Source organism: Asterias amurensis, chromosome 18 (genome assembly GCF_032118995.1).
Source record: "Asterias amurensis chromosome 18, ASM3211899v1".
Taxonomy (NCBI): domain Eukaryota; kingdom Metazoa; phylum Echinodermata; class Asteroidea; order Forcipulatida; family Asteriidae; genus Asterias; species Asterias amurensis.
Genome location: NC_092665.1, coordinates 17,073,975 through 17,092,170, shown reverse-complemented (window position 1 = coordinate 17,092,170; position 18,196 = coordinate 17,073,975). Strand labels below are relative to the sequence as shown.

The window sequence follows — 18,196 nt, the reverse complement described above, 5'->3', positions numbered from 1 at the left end:
TCTTGCTCAAAAAGATCACAAGGCTATAGCCTTGTGAACTTTGTCAAATTTTTGCTTAAAAAGATCACAAGGCCTTGTGAACTTTGTCAAATTTGGGCTAAAAAAGATCACAAGGCTATAGCCTTGTGAACTTTGAAAAAATTTTGGCTCAAAAAGATCACTTTGTCAAATTCTTGCTCAAAAAGATCACAAGGCTATAGCCTTGTGAACTTTATCAAATTTGGGCTTTAAAAGATCACAAGGCTTATAGCCTTGTGAACTTTGTCAAATTTTTGCTGAAAAAGATCACAAGGTTATAGCCTTGTGAACTTTGTTAAATTTTGGTTAAAAAGATCACAAGGTTTTAGCCTTGTGAACTTTGTCAAATTTGGGCTAAAAAAGATCACAAGGCTTATAGCCTTGTGAACTTTGTAAAATTTTGGCTCAAAAAGATCACTTTGTCAAATTTTTGCTAAAAAAGAATACAAGGCTATAGCCTTGTGAACTTTGTCAAATTTGGGCTAAAAAAGATCACAAGGCTTATTTATAAGCCTTATGAACTTTGTCAAATTTTTGATGAAAAAGAACTTTGTCAAGTGTTGGCTTTAAAAGATTACAAGGCTATAGCCTTGTGAACTTTGTCAAATTTTTGCTGAAAAAGATCACAAGGTTATAGCCTTGTGAACTTTGTCAAAATTTGGCTTAAAAAGATCACTAGGCTATAGCCTTGTGAACTTTGTCAAACTTGGGCTTAAAAAGATCACAAGGCCTTGTGAACTTTGTCAAATTTTTGCTTAAAAAGATCACAAGGCTATAGCCTTGTGAACTTTGAAAAAATTTTGGCTCAAAAAGATCACTTTGTCAAATTCTTGCTCAAAAAGATCACAAGGCTATAGCCTTGTGAACTTTGACAAATTTTTGCTGAAAAAGATCACAAGGCTTAACTATAGCCTTGTGAACTTTGTCAAATGTTGGCTTAAAAAGATCGCAAGGCTATAGCCTTGTGAACTTTGTCAATTTTTTGCTGAAAAAGATCACAAGGCCTTGTGAACTTTGTCAAATTTTTGATGAAAAAGAACTTTGTCAAATTTTTGCTGAAAAAGATCACAAGGTTATAGCCTTGTGAACTTTGTCAAACTTGGGCTTAAAAGATCACAAGGCTATAGCCTTGTGAAATTTGTAAAATTTTGGCTGAAAAAGATCACAAGGCTTTTAGCCTTGTGAACTTTGTCAAATTGTTTGATGAAAAAGAATTTTGTCAAATGTTGGCTTAAAAAGATCACAAGGCCTTGTGAACTTTGTCAAATATTTGCTTAAAAAGATCACAAGGCTATAGCCTTGTGAACTTTGTCAAAATTTGGCTTAAAAAGATCACAAGGCTATATATAGCCTTGTGAACTTTGTTTAATTTTGGTTAAAAAGATCACAAGGCTATAGCCTTGTGAACTTTGTAAAATTTTGGCTCAAAAAGATCACAAGGCTTCCTTGTGAACTTTGTCAAATTTTTGATGAAAAAGAACTTTGTCAAATGTTGGCTTAAAAAGATCACAAGGCTATAGCCTTGTGAACTTTGTCAAAATTTGGCTTAAAAAGATCACAAGGTTATAGCCTTGTGAACTTTGTCAAAAGTTGGCTTAAAAGATCACAAGGCTATATATAGCCTTGTGAACTTTGTAAAATTTTGGCTCAAAAAGATCACAAGGCTATAGCCTTGTGAACTTTGTCAAATTTGGGCTAAAAAAGATCACAAGGCTTCCTTGTGAACTTTGTCAAATTTTTGATGAAAAAGAACTTTGTCAAATGTTGGCTTAAAAAGATCACAAGGCTATAGCCTTGTGAACTTTGTCAAAATTTGGCTTAAAAAGATCACAAGGTTATAGCCTTGTGAACTTTGTCAAAAGTTGGCTTAAAAGATCACAAGGCTATAGCCTTGTGAACTTTGAAAAAATTATGGCTCAAAAAGATCACTTTGTCAAATTCTTGCTCAAAAAGATCACAAGGCTATAGCCTTGTGAACTTTGTCAAATTTTTGCTTAAAAAGATCACAAGGCTATAGCCTTGTGAACTTTGTCAAATTTGGGCTAAAAAAGATCACAAGGCTATAGCCTTGTGAACTTTGAAAAAATTTTGGCTCAAAAAGATCACTTTGTCAAATTCTTGCTCAAAAAGATCACAAGGCTATAGCCTTGTGAACTTTATCAAATTTGGGCTTTAAAAGATCACAAGGCTTATAGCCTTGTGAACTTTGTCAAGTTTTTGCTGAAACAGATCACAAGGCTATAGCCTTGTGAACTTTGACAAATTTTTGCTGAAAAAGATCACAAGGCTTAACTATAGCCTTGTGAACTTTGTCAAATTTTTGATGAAAAAGAGCCTTGTGAACTTTGTAAAATTTTGGCTTAAAAAGATCACTTTGTCAAATTTTGTCACAAGGCTATAGCCTTGTGAACTTTGTCAAATGTTGGCTTAAAAAGATCGCAAGGCTATAGCCTTGTGAACTTTGTCAAATTTTTGCTGAAAAAGATCACAAGGTTATAGCCTTGTGAACTTTGTCAAACTTGGGCTTAAAAGATCACAAGGCTATAGCCTTGTGAAATTTGTAAAATTTTGGCTGAAAAAGATCACAAGGCTTTTAGCCTTGTGAACTTTGTCAAATTGTTTGATGAAAAAGAATTTTGTCAAATGTTGGCTTAAAAAGATCACAAGGCCTTGTGAACTTTGTCAAATATTTGCTTAAAAAGATCACAAGGCTATAGCCTTGTGAACTTTGTCAAAATTTGGCTTAAAAAGATCACAAGGCTATATATAGCCTTGTGAACTTTGTTTAATTTTGGTTAAAAAGATCACAAGGCTATAGCCTTGTGAACTTTGTAAAATTTTGGCTCAAAAAGATCACAAGGCTTCCTTGTGAACTTTGTCAAATTTTTGATGAAAAAGAACTTTGTCAAATGTTGGCTTAAAAAGATCACAAGGCTATAGCCTTGTGAACTTTGTCAAAATTTGGCTTAAAAAGATCACAAGGTTATAGCCTTGTGAACTTTGTCAAAAGTTGGCTTAAAAGATCACAAGGCTATATATAGCCTTGTGAACTTTGTAAAATTTTGGCTCAAAAAGATCACAAGGCTATAGCCTTGTGAACTTTGTCAAATTTGGGCTAAAAAAGATCACAAGGCTTCCTTGTGAACTTTGTCAAATTTTTGATGAAAAAGAACTTTGTCAAATGTTGGCTTAAAAAGATCACAAGGCTATAGCCTTGTGAACTTTGTCAAAATTTGGCTTAAAAAGATCACAAGGTTATAGCCTTGTGAACTTTGTCAAAAGTTGGCTTAAAAGATCACAAGGCTATAGCCTTGTGAACTTTGAAAAAATTTTGGCTCAAAAAGATCACTTTGTCAAATTCTTGCTCAAAAAGATCACAAGGCTATAGCCTTGTGAACTTTGTCAAATTTTTGCTTAAAAAGATCACAAGGCTATAGCCTTGTGAACTTTGTCAAATTTGGGCTAAAAAAGATCACAAGGCTATAGCCTTGTGAACTTTGAAAAAATTTTGGCTCAAAAAGATCACTTTGTCAAATTCTTGCTCAAAAAGATCACAAGGCTATAGCCTTGTGAACTTTATCAAATTTGGGCTTTAAAAGATCACAAGGCTTATAGCCTTGTGAACTTTGTCAAATTTTTGCTGAAAAAGATCACAAGGTTATAGCCTTGTGAACTTTGTTAAATTTTGGTTAAAAAGATCACAAGGTTTTAGCCTTGTGAACTTTGTCAAATTTGGGCTAAAAAAGATCACAAGGCTTATAGCCTTGTGAACTTTGTAAAATTTGGCTTAAAAAGATCACAAGGCTTGTGAACTTTGTCAAATATTTGCTTTAAAAGATCACAAGGCTATATATAGCCTTGTGAACTTTGTCAAATTTTAAAGATCACTTTGTCAAATTTTTGCTAAAAAAGATCACAAGGCTTATAGCCTTGTGAACTTTGTCAAATTTTTGATGAAAAAGAACTTTGTCAAATGTTGGCTTAAAAAGATCACAAGGCTATAGCCTTGTGAACTTTGTCAAATTTTGGCTTAAAAAGATCACAAGGCTTTTTTAGCCTTGTGAACTTGTCAAATTTTGGTTGAAAAAGTTCACTAGGCTACATGTATATCAAATTTTTGCTGGAAAGAATCACAAGGCCTTGTGCACTTGTCAAATTTTGGCTGAAAAAGATCACAAGGTTATGACATTTTTCAGCCAAAATTTGACAAGTTCACTATAGTGTTGTGATCTTTTTCAGCCAAAATTACAAGTACAAAGGGCTATAGGCTTTTTGGCTCAGAAGTTGTAGGAGGCAAGCCTTGTATACTTGTCACATTTTTCAACTGAAAAAGTGTACTAAGTAAAATTTGTGGGTTGTGTACTTGTCAAGTTTTGGCTAAACAGGTGTACAAGGCTATATCTAGCCTTGTGTAAAGATGCAATAATTTTTCCAAACATTACAGTAAGTCACACTGGGTTTTTATTCAGGAAATATTTACATAAGAGACGAAAATACCAATTGATACACCTCACATCTGATTATTAATTTGACATCAACTTTGTTTTGTTTTATTAATTGTCATTAAAGGGCAACAAAAATGTATTTAGTTGAACAATAGGTGAAACAACCACATAGATCTTTTAGCTACAGCCAGCTAACCAGTAAGATTACTTTTCTTTTCACAGAAAAAGTGACTAGACTGTTCTCCTGATTTTAGAAGTAAAAAGAAAGTTGTTTAACATGTACTCCTTATCAATATGATGGTTGAACTAAATGAAATATTCCATAAAATTGTTCCTTGTTGAGCCCCTTACCTACAGTATCATTTAGCCTTGTTCTTCTTCCAGTAAATAAAGTTTCTTTTTGATAGATTTTACACAAACTTAAATTCTAGGTTGCTGACAAAATGTGTAATTACATGTAAACAATGTCACAATGTATTTGATTTTATCTTTGTGCAAAAATATTGTGTCTCGTGTGTACACATCCGGGCTTTTTTAAGTGAGGTAAGAGAGCTTGAAATGTCATCCTATTTTAGGAAAACAACATTTTGGCTCCAACACACAACAAAAATTACTTCTAGCATATGAAACAAATATATAAAGAAAGAAGAAAAAAATTGCCCTAGTATTTGTTAAACTTTTTCATCAAACACTAAAGCCCATGAAGAGATACTTTTAACCAACTTACAAAAATATGCACATCTAAATAGTGATGGACTAATGAACAATACACTAATTTAAGAAGGATAGTACAACTTTGTAAGAACACACCTGTCCAAAATATGCTGACCTTCCTGAATAATGTACGGTGTGGCCAATTCCTTGGAAGTACTTTCCAGCAGAAGCCTCCATTTCCAGATCTTCACCAACTACACTAAAGAAATGTCTCTGAGGAATCTCTCGTGTTTGACAGGAAACAGAAGATGACAGATGAAAATAACATCTAGTACATAGTCTTTACCAAGTTTTAGGCATCTATCTATATTGTGAATGAATCTTGTAGGTTCAAATTTCCATTGGACACAGTACAAAGTTTCTTATTATAAACAATGAGCTTTGAGTGAATTGCACTCTTACAGAAACTGATGTACCGTCAGTTTTAATAAAGATTTGAAATGCCAAATGGATGTTGATTAAAAAAGTTGTGTTGATTATAAATCTAAAACATGTTTTGTTAAAAAAAAAATCCTAACTTGAAAACACTCTGCAATGTATCTTAACATGACTTGTAAAAGACAACGTGCTTGATACGTCCCTTGACAACTGTTAATCAAATGGCAAACAAAAGATGACAGGAAAAAATAGATTGAGAAACAAAAATTACTCTTTCTTTGGTTTGACTTCATCTTTGTGATGTAGAAAGACCAGACTAAAGATGAAGAGACCAAACATCATTGAGAAACTGCTGGCATAATATGGAAATGCAGAGGGTATAAATCGCTCAAATTGAGTATGTTCCCATGGGCGGACAGACACCTGTAAGGGGGTGAGGGAGGGCAAAGAAAACAAACAATATTAAATTGTTATCATTTATACTGCAAGAAGGATGTTGAATACAAGTTGTAAGTATAAGAATAATCCCAATCGCAAGAAATAGCCAGTTGGTTTGAACTAATCATTGCTAAGCATTCTATTTCTGCCTGAACGCACAGACTCGCAGTTTGCAGGCCAGTCCGTTATTTAGGTTCTCAAATATTTAAAATTGTACTTGTTAAAAGCTTATATTTGCATCTCATGAAGAATCATAGGCCCACACTTTTGGGCACCAGGTTATTAAAGAAAAAAATTCTTTATCTGTTATGCATCTCTAATTAAATCTTATTCTATGGTGCCACAAAATGCCACATAAAATACACTCATGTCAAGTATCCAATCCCTGCGGGCTATTTTTACCTGAGTTGTGCTGTACAAGTGTGTGTAGCCAATGCGGTTGTAGTCTACTTTGAACTGAAATACACCATACACATCAGGCAGCTTGAACTGAGTTGAAAACTTGCCATCTTCATAAAGAAAACAAAAGTAAAGGAATAATGAAGTGATAAGAAACTCTCATAACCAGCTGAATCATCTTCTAGGGATTAATTAACTGTAAAGAGGAACCCGACTGTAAAGTAAAGTCTTTTGAAAACTCACAGAAAATGGTGCAATCTTTGTCAAGAATGTCAACTGTTCACTTATGTGCAATTCAATTTAAAAAAAAAAAGTTAAAGACAGTGGACACTATTGGTAAGTGTCAAAGACCAGTCTTCTCGCTTTGAGCAAAATTGGTTGTCAAAGTTGCGAGATAATAATGAAACAAGAAATACCCTTGTGACACAAAGTTGTCTACTTTCAGAGGCTTGATTTCGAGTCCTCAAATTCTACATCTGAGGTCTCGAAATCAAATTTGTGGAAAATTACTTCTTTCTCGAAAATTATGTTACTTCAGAGGGTGCCGGTTCTCACAATGTGTTATACTATCAATCTCTCCCCCATTACTCGTTACCAAGCAAGGTTTTATTTTGAGTAATTACCAACAGTGTCCACTGCCTGTAAGGACTGAGGTTTCACTGAACTGCCAAACACTCTTAGGAATTTTGTCTGACATTTTCTAACCTAACTTTCCGTTGAATGCTGTCGATATAGGATTCAAACTGCCTTATAGCAATCTCGGTGCTATGATATGACACTGCTGTAGAATTGCAAAAGTCGTGGGGTCGAATCCCACACAAGTAATAAGCCTGTGATTTTTTCTTAGAGCTTGGGAAAGTACTAAGTATACAGTGCTAACACATTGGTGTATAAGGGTAAACAGAAAAATTGTTGATGCCAATTTCCATCTATTAATATAACCTATACATACTTTTGCTGGACAGTCTGGTTCTGACGAAGGGGTCAATGCGTACAAACTCTAGCTGAACATCCTTGGTGGAAAAAGGCTCCCATTTACCATTGACAAGGATGTCAATCCAAATGTTGTATTCCTATAATGCACAGACCAAAAATATATAAATCTATAAATAAATAACAAGTTTAGTCACAATAAAAATGAACTTTAATTTTTTTTATCAAGGAAAGTTGAGGGAGGAGGGAATGTAAGAGTCATCCTTGGACTACTTTAATAAACTCTTTTTGGAGCTGAATGATTGAAACTAATACACTCGTAATCTTGAGAGTGTAATAGTTATTTAGTACGAGATCAGGTGACTGGATTTCAAGAAAAAGACAATTCCAAAAGAATAAAGCAGCTGTACGAGAATATCCCATCCTCGTAACAAGCACAGGACCGATACTTTAATGATGTAAAACAAGGTCCTATAACCCGGGCAAACAGCAAATGTATGAGGAAATGACCAGAGGCGAAGAGGCTACTGCCTCTGTTATTTAGGGCCAGAATCCTTTATACTCTTGCCGACATTCCACTTGGTATTCTGTGTAAGCAGCGGTTGTCTGCGTGCCATTTGGGTGAGGGTTAGGTCATTCCATCTTGGTAATCTATAAGGGGGCACCAAGGCAATGACCAGGGGCAAAAAGGCTACTGCCTCTGTTGTATGAGGCCAGAAGCCTTTATACTCTTGCTGACATTCCACTTGGTATTCTGTGTAAGCAGCGGTTGTCTGCTTGCCATTTGGGTTAGGGTTAGGTCATTCCATCTTGGTAATCTATAAGGCGGCACCAAGGCAATGACCAGGGGCAAAAAGGCTACTGCCTCTGTTGTATGAGGCCAGAAGCCTTTATACTCTTGCTGACATACCACTTGGTCTTCTACTGTGTAAGCAGCTGGTGTCTGCTTGCCATTGACAAGGTGATGAGAAACACGTTGTACTCGGATAACTCCTTCTTCCTTGAATACCCATTGAGAAAGACTGATGGCCAAATCTTGGTTGCCTGATGACTTAGACCTTCAAAATAATAATCAAGTATTCATAAAATCAAGTGAACATTAAAGCCATTATACACTTTCGGTAAACAGTATTGTCCAAGTCCCACACTTCGTGTATCACAACTTATATATAAAATAACAATCCTGTGGAAATTTAGGCTCAATCGGACATCGGAGCCGGGAGAAAATAACGGGAAAACCCACTCCTGTTTTCGCGCGTTTCGCCGTGTCATGACATGTGTTTATAACAAATCCGTAATTCTCGTTAACGAGAATTTATATTGTTTCACCGTTTCCTCAAAAAGTAAAGCATTTCATGGACTAATATTTCAAGACAAGTCTTTCACCAATACCTTCTGTAAACCCTGTAAACTATTTGTAAATCTGTGAACTTTTTTTTTTTTCTGTACCGAAAGGGTCCAATGGCTTTAAACATTATAAGGAAAGCCTATTACGTTACACAAAAAGACAAAAACTAAAGTATCTTAGCCTTGAAGCACTGTGCAGTAAACTTTTGCAAAAATAATGATTCTTATAAACACTCATTCTTTGGCCATCTCTGAATTCAGATTTTGCATGTTGCATTAAAATGACATGCGGTCTTTGGATTGCAATAAAACCAAGGTAAAAATTAGTCAGTTGCACATGGCCTGGTTGCACAGCAACTCTTTTCATTGGCTTTCTTCAGACAAACAACTTTTCAGTGAACAGAAATAAATAAATGAAGATGATGTTGGACTCACTTTTGGGATCCTGGAGACGCCTTCTGAACAGCTGCCTGAAAGAACTTATCACTGAACATGTCCAAGGAGCCACTGAAGACAACTCTTGCATTGTTACGTGCCTGAAGAGCAGCTACAAGGAGGGTATTTGTACCCACAGCATGAGGGTAGTCTGTAACCTCCTTGGTTGGGTTATGAGAATAGGCTGAAGAGGATCCATGTAGCACATCTAGCACCAATGGGTTCTCGGTATCAGCAGTCATACTATAATTGAATAAGAAACCTACTTATAGGCAACTCTAGTAATAATACATGCCAAACTCATTTATTAGTTGTCCTTCCATGAATGACAGTTGAACACTGCTGTCAGTGTGCATACCCAACATACACACTGAAAGCAGTTATTTTTTGGGAGTCACTTACCTGCTGGCTTAAAACATACTGACATTGGGATTGATTAAAAAAGAAGAAAAACAAGATAGCTCTACCATAACGAATGCCTATGGGGGAATTTTGGGGTTTGTTTTCTTTCTTTTTATAAGAAATCCTATTCCTGTTTAGTCCTTGAAACATTCAAGACTTACTCTCCTTCTGGAAGTACAAAATTTACAAACCTACTTTGGGATAAAATCAAGAACCTCAAACAATAAATTAACTGTTAACGTTTTCATGTATTTTCTTACCCAACTCCATTGAAGAGAATTGGCAACGAGCTCTTGGCACCGACCATGGTTTGTGCTTCAATCAGGTTCGACGGATCAGCTACAAGAAGAGTATGCTGTAAAAAAAGAAATTTAAAAAGGAAAAAAGCGAAGTCCAAGTGTCACTTAAAATGTGGAAAACAAATAATTTGACAGAAACAAAAATATCACTACATCTGCTATGACGACATTTAAAACAAATGTTAAGTTGGGAACTTTTCTATAAACAAACTTTTATTTATTGCTTGATTAGAACTTTGCTTTATTGATGTAATAAATTAATGAGAAACATAAAGTTGAAGATTTAAAACAAAAACTACATACTTTTTTTCTAAACACAGTTTTTTCCCCCAAGCTTTTAGTTGTTGGTTATTGTCATGAGATTTCCCAAGGTTTGTTCAATAAACTGTTCACATCATACAAGTTTAAAGGTTAGTTTGGGGCTCAACTGTAATTTAAAACTCACCAATCCATCATCGCTGACATCGTAGTTAAGGTGATCAATAACTTGTGTTCCTTCCTCATCAAATTCAACCCCACACTCTGTACCAAGCTCTCTGATTGGCTCCCCTGAACAAGGAATACGTACAGATATTACTGAAAGTGACATGTATTACATGGTTTATGTAAGGACAATACTCTCATTTCAGTTCTATATTTTGTAAACCTTATCACATACAAATGTAAATTGTACAAAGTAAAATGATCCAGTACATGTGTTAATTTGTTAGAACTTCCATTAATTACAGTGGTTCTGTTCTATTTAAGCAGTCACAAGACTGGTTATTGGTGTGTTTTGTAGCACTGTTGTTTGTGATTTTTGTGAAAAGTCAAATATAGTAAATCAGGTTACTTCCTAATTTCCGTGTCATAAATCACTTATGAAATGTAATATACACTTTAGTGAGGATTAGTCATAACAATATCATAGCATACACATCACATTTTACAATATATTGGGAAGAATGTTGACTACATTGTAACTTTATTTAATATAGGTTCCAGTATTTTGATGACGAATCAATAAAGAAAGATTACCTATGTCTGAGTTTGCAGCAACTAAAACATTTCCACCTCCATCAATAAACTCTGTTATGGATCCTTCTGCAATTTGACCTCCAAACTCTGCAAAACCAAGACAACCCAAAACAATTTAAGTTGCAGCTGAATTAAACAGGTCTATCAGCTACTTTAATGAAATTTTCTCATCAATATAATCACTGTTCATCCAGCAAAATGTACATCCGCTGGCAAAATACTAGGCCAAAATACATAGGGCCAGACCAGTCAAAATTCACTCCAATTCATTTGGCTGGCTAGTTCAGCTTGAAAAGCATCCCGTATGTTCTGACACCCCTAAATTTATTCAAGCACTCATTTTGCACGATATGTTCCTCATAAAAAACCTGCGATTGTGCCAAATCTACTGAGTGCACACTGACAATCACCACGACTACACAGTGATTTGGTTTTTGCTGATTGGTTAAGATCTTGCAAATCTGTGCAATGTTCAAAAACAGATGTTGATGTACCCACTACTGTTTGTGGACAATTACGCCCAATCTGACCCTGGGTAGGTTTTTTGTAACTTTTTTCTGCAAAATATTTTCTTGGAATGTGTTAAACTTCAAGCAATATTAATTGATTCATTACACAATCCATATCTCCATATTCTGAGCATGCGTCATGTTTTTTGAAAGTGGTAAAAATAAGGCAAATCTGAACACCAGTTATAGTTAAACATAGAAGGTTGATGTGCTTTATGAAGAGCCCTACACTTCATAACCCTCTAGTATGCGACAGTCTACAATCTGAAGTTTTGAGGGTAACAATAATTTCAACTAGATTAAACAGTTGGAAAAGCATTTTTGTTTATAAATACAATAGAATAGAATAAAATAAGTATTAAAGGATTTGGGTACCTTTTATAACACAAAACACAATGTCCACAGATTTACACAGTTTAAAGATATTGAGGGTAGAAAGCTTCCCTTTTAATGTTACTTGCTGATGAGGTGCTATAGTTTTTGAGAAATGAGTAAAACAACGTGTTGAAAATCTGTTTTACATGCTTAAATAACTTTCGTCTTCTAAGACGAATAATCTTTTTAAGACATGTTTTACTCATTTCTAAAATTAATACAGGAACTCGCCAAGTAATATTTTATGGGAAGCTTTCTACCATCATTATCTTCAAGCTGTGTGACTGTGAGTTTGATGTAAATCTGTGGACATTGTGTTTTGTGTCCTACAAAAAGAACCAAGACCCTTTAAAGTCAGGCTTTTGATTTAAACTTCAAAAATTAAAGTGAAGTGACTGCTCACCTTCAACCGACGGGCAGAACAGTACTAAATGTTGATAAATATACTCTCCATAATTTGCCAGTTTTAGACCAGGATCATCTGCTGTTTTAAATGTTAAGTCAAACCCGCGATCTGAAAAAAATAGAATCATGCTTATGACGTGACTTGGGTAATGGGTTTGAAGTGACTTTGGTACGAATTGACTAAGGTACAAAGTGACTTGGGTAAGGACTAGCAGAAGTGACTCGAGTACGATCCGATTTGAGTATGAAGTGACATATAACTTATATAAGAAGTGACATAGGTGCTAAGTGGCTTGGGTACGAGTGACTGTGGTAAGAAGTGACTTGGGTACTAACGTTGACAAATATTTTCCAACCCCTACAGCTGTTTACTGCGCTTGCAAAAAGTTCATCAAGCTAGCTGGCAATGATCAGTAGAAGAAGCGTATGTTTTGAGTGTTCATAGAACACATAAAGAGCCTATTTTGGCGAGATTTAATTAATTTTTTTTAATGTTAAAATTACAAATAAAATTAAAAAGGGCAAAACGCAACGCTAGTGTGTTGTGAGACATAATTAAATGACGAGGTTCATGTTGACAATAACATAGCCAAAGAAACCTCTTTAGTACCAGGAGTAGGATGGTCCATGTCCATGCCATACAAATACAATATTAATAATATTATTATTTATATACAAATCAATCATCGTCAGATCATCCAAACACAAAAACTCATCTCAAAAAAAAAATATGAAAAAGGGCAAGGTAAGCTTTGTGTATTTATTAATAAACTTACTAACTTTTAATACTAAAAGTAGCCTTAAAGTTTTATTAGTTTAGATGAAGAAATAATTAATAGACCTTATGCACTGACGTCATGCAGCCGCCATCTTTGAGGTCAAACGGTGACGAAACAATCGAAACGCACATAGATTGGCCAATGAATAACCTCCTTTTGACCTCAAGGCGAGGGCGCCGTACTGAAATGACGTCATGTGCAAAAGATCTATAGTGTAACTGAGGGTGCGTTCGTTTAGCTTCCCTGGGTCAACCCCGGTGTGCGGCAGGTTTTACAAACGTGGGTAATTATCTGCACACGTTCGTCCTGGAAGAAAAAAACACACACCGGGGTCGACCCAGGGAAGCTAAACGAACGCACCCATTGTAAGTTACCCAAGACGTTACTTATACTTTTTTTAAATACTATATATCAGTAATTAGCCTAATTATTTTATAAAATATAGTGAGATGTCTCAACTCTCATACATAGCCATAAGGATGCTATGCCGACTAGATAATTAATCCAGATTAAACAATTTAAAACATATGTTTACATTTACAGTAAAATCAGGTTATTTTTTCACGAATTAGATTATGCAGGTTTCATCATCTGCTGAATACGTGTACGTGCTATCACCATATCACTCAGTGTGCTATATCCCCTCTGTCACTATAAAATAATGCTTCCGTTTAAAATCCCTGAATTGAGGTACAAAAATACACCTACCTTGCAGCGACCTGAAGAAGATAGAATGGGTTTCCTTTGTGGCCATTGAATCAAGCAGAACTAAAGTCTTCCCACCTCCCTGAACTGTGGAAAGAATGGCCAAAAGGCCACAAAAAACTAACGCCACGCCGATTGCCATGTTGAAAATGAGGAAGAAGGAATGAATATTTCATCAACAGAAGAGTGACAGGGCAAATGCAAGAAAAGCAGCCAGAGTTCTTCAGTTTTTAATTTCGAGCTTTTGCTTCAAACGTTAAAAAAAAAAAAAAGATTATGGTCATGATTTGTTTCTGGTGAATTGTGGGTTAAATTGTTATTGTTTTATTCCACATATAAATGATAACATGCTTTAACTTGAGACCTACTTTGTGCGTACACTACAAACTGTGTGTAATTAAACCACTTGGGCCAATCAACTTTAGCCAACGTGGACAAAATGGAATAATGCAGACGACAAAAGCGGCAGGTCCTTACTCTATAGTCTCAGACAATTTTTGGTTGGCAATGTATTTAAAAACAATTGAATTAGTTGAAGTGAGAATCATGCCAGTGTTGAGTTTAAAACGTGCTGTATATTCCTTAATTCTTCCTTATTTTGCGTCTGATAGAATCGCTGTAAATTTAATACTGGTTAACGCTAAACCAAGTCAACGTTAACTGATTTGACCTTCACTTCAACTGTAACCTTTGATCAATCTTGTCAAACACTTCCGGTTTATTCATATCGAGTATGGTGCCCTTACAATTTACGTTAAGAATATCAAAGAACCAGACGGGAACTAGACTTTTGTTTAGTTTGCGCAAAATTACTGAACCAAACCGCCGAACTTGTTTATTTCTGGATGTAAAAACAAAAATTGTTTGCCGTAAGTAAGTGTTGTCTATAAACAGTTTTATAAATGTAGAAATGACCGTCGATATGCCAAGCTTGACTTATGTCGCCCTGTATATGGTGGGGGCCAGTATAGTTGCATCAACACCTCGATCTGCCACCCACTGGAAACTCCAGAAAGGACCCGATGGTGTTGTACTTGTGCAGCCGAGTTTGGCTGAAGATGCAGTTAAAGTGGCAAGCGAAGACCCCGTGTTAACAATCCTCACACAGCAGAAGAATTTTGGTTATGATGAAGAGGAAAGCGGTAGGGAAAACGAACAGCAAACGGTGCATCATGAAGGAGAATGTATATCATGTGAGAAGGCAACTGAATCGGATCGTCAACAACAACAGTGAGTGGAAATATTTCTGCAAATTCTGGTTGCCTTTTTTTCACACGATTATCTCACATTCCCAAATCCCACCAAGCTTCTCATTCTAATTCTCAGCATAGACTCTCATGTATCTCTACTATAGTACTATTAATCTCAGTTTCAAACCAACATTGTAAAAAATGGCATATGATATGCTATGGTAGCCCCACTTGTGTGGCCAAGGATAGCTGAATCCTTCCTTGGCCACACAAGTGGGGCTAATGCTATGGCTGAATAATGTTAGATAGTACACCAACTATATTAATTGGAAAAGTTTCCGTATGGCGCCACCACTTTTTCATTTGAAATAAAATATTATAGAATCTAATTTACCTGATTGATATATCCCTTTTTTGTAAAAATAAGTGAAAAAGTGGAATGCGCCATACCGAAAGTTATCCTATCAATTTTTTAAATGTTATTTAAGTTTTAGTTACCAGTTTACTGTTTAAATTTGCAGATTTTTAGCATCGCATGAAACTTGAAAGCATTCTCAATCTTAGGCTTGTATATAAACCTTTGTTTTTAATTTTCCTGGCACCTTTTTTCTAGGATGAAAAACAAGAACATAGATGTCCTGGAGTGCACCAAACATGTAAACAAAACAGATTACGATTCATTATCAGGAATCATTGATCGACGAAAACATCCAAGTATCCCAGAACCAGAGGTTGCATTAATATTTAAAAGAAGTGACAGTGATCAAGTGGACATGTCGGTGCTCGAGACTTCACTCAGAGAGGCAATCATGGTGGTAAGTCTATTATTATTATTATTTTAAAAAGAATTGAGGAGGGTGGGCAGTCTTAAAGTACACACAATTAAAATAGCAACAAAAATGATTTTAAGGAGGGGCTCCAAGGTCAAGTTTAATTCATATTTCAGTGGACGAGAGGATATTTTCTTACTATCGTGATCACGATAGTGAGAAAATGGTATGACCCTCCACCTCATTAAAATGGTGTAAAATGTAATTTTATCTGATAGACTAATGTTGAAGTCTTCAGTTTCTTCTTCAGTTCTCCATATTAAAAAGAAACAACAGTGCATTCTTTCCTTTTTTTTACAGCTTGAAAAAAACTTATGTGAAATTTCCAACAAATGTACATAATATCTTTTTCTTACCTTTGCAGACTCCCAATTCACTGTCAGTTCTGAACCGAGTGGGCAACTACTGGAGAATTAAAGGGAATACACTTCTGGCAATTGAGTGCTTTCGTAAAGCTCTGTCGATCTCACCTACCAACCCAGATATTTTACTCAACCTAGCTAGGGTCCTGTTCAATATGCAGTACCTACCAGATGCCCTTTTCCTGACAGAAAAGTCATTACAACACAAGGGACCAGATCAAAACTCATGGCTGCAACATTTTACCATGGGGGAGGTGTACAAAGCGATGGGAAATTACCAAGAGGCCAGTGTGTACTTCAGGCATTCTTTGGATCTTAACCCCACTTTTCATCCAGCAGAAGCACACCTAAGAGAGATGGAACAACCGTTTGTGACAACCAATGCAACTGTCTATACCATTCTTATCATAGGGGTTTTGATATTTGGTGTGTGTGTTGTCTTGTATTACATCACAGAAGCGTATTTGAAAGATAATAACCAGTACCCAAGAAGGTCACCCAAACTTGCTGTCCCATGGGATCGGGTTCGATTCCCAATTCCACCACGGCTGATGAAACAAAAAAGGGGTGGAACATGCTAGTTTACGAGTAGTGGCATAATACAAGATTCTGATCTACTTTAAAATTAGATGAAATGATTAGTTTACCAATCTCTTTATGAAGATGTGATTTATATGAAGGAAACGATCACTTTTAAAATTTCAACAATTATTCCAACAAATATTTTAGTTGAATCAAGCCTTTGCTGCATTACTGTAAAAGAAAAATTCACTTTCCATGACCGGAATAATACAAAATTTCAGAAAAACTTCCATTTTTTGTTTTCAAGATGTAAAATATTACATTTAGGATCAACTAACCAAGCAGCATATTTAAATTTACTGCACCCATTTTGATAATTTTCTTGTCAACTGATGCTTCCAAACTGCTTCCCAAACTGTGAGCAGTTGTTAGTTGAACCCTACATATCACAACAAATATTTATAACTTGATTTAAAACTTTAATGTCACCTCAGCTTTATATGGAAACAATGATGTGACCTCTGACGACACTCGAAAACCATAATTAACATGATTTGCGTGCATACTGCCGGGCAAAACCTTTGTGTTTTGGCAGCCAGCTAGAAAGTACATGCAATCTTACTACGTGTCTTTTTGCCCGGCGAAACATGACCTGTCAGTGTTTTGTCAACAGAGGGTGGTTTGAATGTAAAAATAGGCCACATCTTCTACATGAATATGAAAGTTAATGCAGCCAATCTTGTCCATCCAAACCAATATAATGCCATGATTCAGCATCAGTTGATGAATTACCATGGTAACATGCATTGAAGAATAGGCTACCCTTATCAACAAAGTAAAGGTGGCAGCTGCAACCTAACCAAACTGAAAGCAGAGGGGGGAATGTCTTGCCCTTTTTATGGTTTGCCTCGGTATTGATTGATACATTGTACTATTGGTTATACAGGAAGAATATTGCAAGGGTTTCTGCCACATCTTGCAAATTAGATGTTGTCAGTCAGCCTTATTTACTGTGTATATGTGCAAGCATGTTACAGTACAACACCAAAATCCGGTTTCGAAGTCTTTGGCGAAGATTTTTGAATTGCAAAAACTTAACACAAAATTCTATTTTGAATTCTGTTGATCTCTTTTTCTCTTTCGGTATCCCATAACTGCTCAAATCTTTCTGTATCCAAAAAGAGCCTTAGCATGTAATTAACATCTGAACTATTTTAAGTTTTACTCAAAATTTACAAACAAAGCTTTGAGTATAATGGTGTTTAACATATGACAGGCATTCGTGTTAGGAAGTAAACCAAATTAAAACCTGGTAAAATTGATAGTGTGACATTCTGGGTCCCTATAAGTCTCCATGTTGATGAGCACAGCTGACTTCTTTCTATAGTATAGAACCCTTAAAACAAGGGGATTGTTTTGAAAGAACAAGGGAGTAATTACGACAACTAGCTAGATTGAAACAAAACTGATGCATCCATAAACTAGAAAAAATTTCCTTTTAAGAGAAAGAAATCTTCCTCGGGCAATGTGAGCATATATTTTGCTTAGTACTTCCAAATAGTACACTATTGTTTTGTGGGTAATTTTATTTATTTAATGAAATAAACATTGTTTTTATCTTTTTCAGCTCGGATTAATTTCACTGAACTATTTCTGAAATAAACAAATATAAAATTCTTCGAATGTGTGTTTGC

At 35.5% G+C, this 18,196-nt stretch overlaps 2 protein-coding genes and 1 long non-coding RNA gene across 3 annotated transcripts; 2 read left to right on the top strand and 1 right to left on the bottom strand.

Annotated features, from left to right (window-relative positions):
- Nucleotides 1–955: 955 nt before the first annotated feature.
- LOC139950342 (uncharacterized) lies at nt 956–5,543 on the top strand. Its single transcript, XR_011787647.1, has 2 exons — nt 956–1,458; nt 1,682–5,543. It is a non-coding gene; the product is annotated as an uncharacterized lncRNA (long non-coding RNA).
- LOC139950341 (dolichyl-diphosphooligosaccharide--protein glycosyltransferase 48 kDa subunit-like) lies at nt 4,536–13,768 on the bottom strand. Its single transcript, XM_071948962.1, has 10 exons — nt 13,602–13,768; nt 12,113–12,223; nt 10,826–10,912; nt 10,254–10,357; nt 9,770–9,864; nt 9,108–9,350; nt 8,236–8,383; nt 7,345–7,465; nt 6,396–6,502; nt 4,536–5,978 (listed from the first exon to the last, which is right to left on the bottom strand). Exons 1-10 carry the CDS (start codon nt 13,738–13,740, stop codon nt 5,823–5,825), a joined length of 1,311 nt encoding a protein of 436 aa, XP_071805063.1. The 5' UTR covers nt 13,741–13,768; the 3' UTR covers nt 4,536–5,822.
- Nucleotides 13,769–14,312: 544 nt separating this feature from the next.
- LOC139950339 (uncharacterized) lies at nt 14,313–18,185 on the top strand. The gene is made up of 3 exons (XM_071948959.1): nt 14,313–14,828; nt 15,402–15,603; nt 15,983–18,185. The coding sequence occupies exons 1-3, from the start codon at nt 14,509–14,511 to the stop codon at nt 16,559–16,561; spliced, it is 1,101 nt and encodes a 366-aa protein (XP_071805060.1). The 5' UTR covers nt 14,313–14,508; the 3' UTR covers nt 16,562–18,185.
- Nucleotides 18,186–18,196: the final 11 nt, after the last annotated feature.